We start from the raw sequence: 2,579 nt of genomic DNA on the forward strand, positions 1-2,579 counted from the left end.
TATAATATGGTAACCCAATATATTTTCAGGACACATAATCCGTTGAACTGAGGGAATGAGAGTAGTTTGGTTACCCAAAATTAGGTACGCTGTAGTACTCTTGTTATCGTAGTCTTATGGAGTATGATTTTGCAAGATAAAAAAAGTTGAATATCAACCGAAATGGAGGGATCGAGTAGTCGACAACGAGCACAACCGGGTTTAGTTCATAAGGCAACATTAGAAAAACTTGTACTAAGTTTTAATTTGTTAACAAGACAAAATATAATAAATAGAATATGAAATACATAGTACTCTTTCTGTCGCGGTTTCATATGACTTTGCGAGCGAGAGAATAGAAAAAGACAAAATAAAAAGTACATACAAAATTTCAAATGAACGGAACGAAGGGAGTAGTCTGTAGTCCATTACAAGCACAATCGGGTGGTCTTATTCATTGAATTTACTGCAAACCTTCCTGATGTTTCCATTAAGGCCAGTTAAGACATCAACAGCTTGCAATTTCCGCATAGCTTGTGCCAATTTAGCATTGAACAACCCTTGGTCATTCGCAAAGCTAGCGACAATACCTGCTGTACTAGGATCACGAGCTAGGGCTTGGTCGATTGTGAGGACTCCTCTTTGCTGTAATATTTGGTGGAAGAAAGAGACATCGAATTTGTCATTACTATAGTAATTTGCGTACCCTCCGCCACCCTGGTCGAGTAAAACCGCTTCAGTTGATGTTTCGTATTGAGGACATTTTTCGATCAGCTTCCATCGTAGGCTCTCATCCATGTTAGGGTCAAATTCAGCATTGCCAGGATAGAGACGGTTTTGGAATGTTCCGCAATGTGCGATTCCGACCGTGTGACAACCTGCACATTTCGTGTAATGTTAAAGTATAATGCTAACTGTTAAAAATAACACGCGTAAATTTCAGCTATCTTAACTAGTCGGGTGGTTGAACCGATATATACATACCTAGAAGAGCAACCATTTCTTCCAAAGAAAACCCTTTTGCCTTGAAGAATTCAAAACTTTGGGGGACGTTTACAGACGGTCTTGGGAGTTTCACATCTCCGGCATTTGATCTACTTCCATCTTTTCGCCCTGTTTCTACCGGATAATTTGGCCCTCCTCCCTGTAAATATATTATACTTATATGAGATTGAAGTTGAAATTTAATTATGAAAAAAAAAAATGAGATATTGAAGTTGAAATTACCAGCTTCAGCACTGTAGCTGTAGCGATGGCTATGAGATCAGCGCAAGAAACGGTGTCAGGGCATATGCTTTCCACTGTAGCTTTCAAGTTGTCGAGGAAATCGTATTCCCTCACTCCCGCGTTGGCAGCATGGACTCTCTCGGTTGAACTTCCATATATCAGGATCGATGCATCACATCCCTTTCCAATTTATGTTACTAAATTAGTACGGAGTACAAAATAAAACTTCATAGGAGGGTAAGAATGATGTCTCTACCGTGAATAGAATTTGAACCTAGCTTCGTTCCTGATAACAAAGAAAAAAAAATATCGACAAGAAAGAGGGATGGGATGCTCACATTAACAAAGCAGTCATGGAATTGCATTCGGAGGAAAGCAGGAAGGGTAGTTCGATCCTTATAAAAATGTTCCGCCACAATAGATTCAATAATATCCTGAATGTCGATTTTCTTATCGGGGCAGCGTTTATTGTAAAACCCGACTTCCAACCCAGATGAGGGTAGCTTCTTAGTCAGATCACTCGGATCAACCCACCCGAACACTCCTACTTGACACATTGCCAAGATAACACCAACAATTAGTGCAAAACTGGCAACACTAGAGAACCTCATTTTTTTTTATCTTTTGTTTTTCTTTGTAATATTTTCTTTTACTAAATTTGTTGTTATCGTTGATATAATTGCATTGGTTTGTCTCGATATATATACATGTTCGAATATCGTTTCTTTATTTCAATCATGTATTAATTTAATACTTACTGTCATGACAATTATGTATAGTAGTGGTCTGGTGGATAATAACGTACTAGAGATGAAGGGAATAGGGATTGTGGAATGCACGAACCATAATTAGAATGTCAAAGTATTACTGTATTATGGCCGGCTTATTGCCAGGAATACTGGAGCTGTTATTTGGTACCGGAGTACTAGTCAAATGGCAAATTGATTTAGTCGAGTCGGGTTTGTAATTTGTAAATGTCGTTACCAACGATATACGGAGTACATGGTATAAGTATAGGAATAACTCAAGAGCCGTTTATACATTTTCAATATTACTCCCTCCGTCCCGGTCAATTGTTGTCCTTTGGTTTTGGCACAAAGACCAAGAAAAGGGAAATGGGTCAATTACTAAGTAACAAGTGGAACAAATGGAGTGTGAATGATCAAATTACTCATCAAGTTCATTCTTAAAATAGAAAGGACAACAAATGAGTGAGACACCCCAATATGGAAAATGACAACAAATGACCGGGACAGAGGGAGTAATCAATAATAATGTCTTTAGGTTGATTTTGTTTGTTAATATGGAAGGCGTAGACAGATAGCTCTTTGTTGATCAATTATAGAGGATAAAGAGGCCAAGTCCCAAAGAGC

General features: G+C 38.2%; 1 protein-coding gene across 1 annotated transcript; it reads right to left on the minus strand.

Moving 5' to 3' along the window:
• Positions 1–200: 200 nt before the first annotated feature.
• LOC141646299 (peroxidase 57-like) lies at positions 201–1,896 on the minus strand. Its single transcript, XM_074454242.1, has 4 exons — positions 1,545–1,896; positions 1,207–1,386; positions 964–1,123; positions 201–857 (listed from the first exon to the last, which is right to left on the minus strand). The coding sequence occupies exons 1-4, from the start codon at positions 1,815–1,817 to the stop codon at positions 430–432; spliced, it is 1,041 nt and encodes a 346-aa protein (XP_074310343.1). The 5' UTR covers positions 1,818–1,896; the 3' UTR covers positions 201–429.
• Between the last annotated feature and the right edge of the window lie 683 nt (positions 1,897–2,579).

This window comes from Silene latifolia, chromosome 3, assembly GCF_048544455.1.
Source record: "Silene latifolia isolate original U9 population chromosome 3, ASM4854445v1, whole genome shotgun sequence".
Classification (NCBI taxonomy): Eukaryota; Viridiplantae; Streptophyta; class Magnoliopsida; order Caryophyllales; family Caryophyllaceae; genus Silene; species Silene latifolia.

Excerpts from the sequence above, each read along its gene's own strand:
- LOC141646299 (XM_074454242.1), bottom strand. The coding sequence starts at position 1,817 with ATGAGGTTCTCTAGTGTTGCCAGTTTTGCACTAATTGTTGGTGTTATC. Across the intron at positions 1,387-1,544 it reads TCCATGACTGCTTTGTTAAT|GGATGTGATGCATCGATCCT; the intron begins GTGAGCATCCCA and ends TAAATTGGAAAG. Across the intron at positions 858-963 it reads AGAAATGGTTGCTCTTCTAG|GTTGTCACACGGTCGGAATC; the intron begins GTATGTATATAT and ends CGAAATGTGCAG.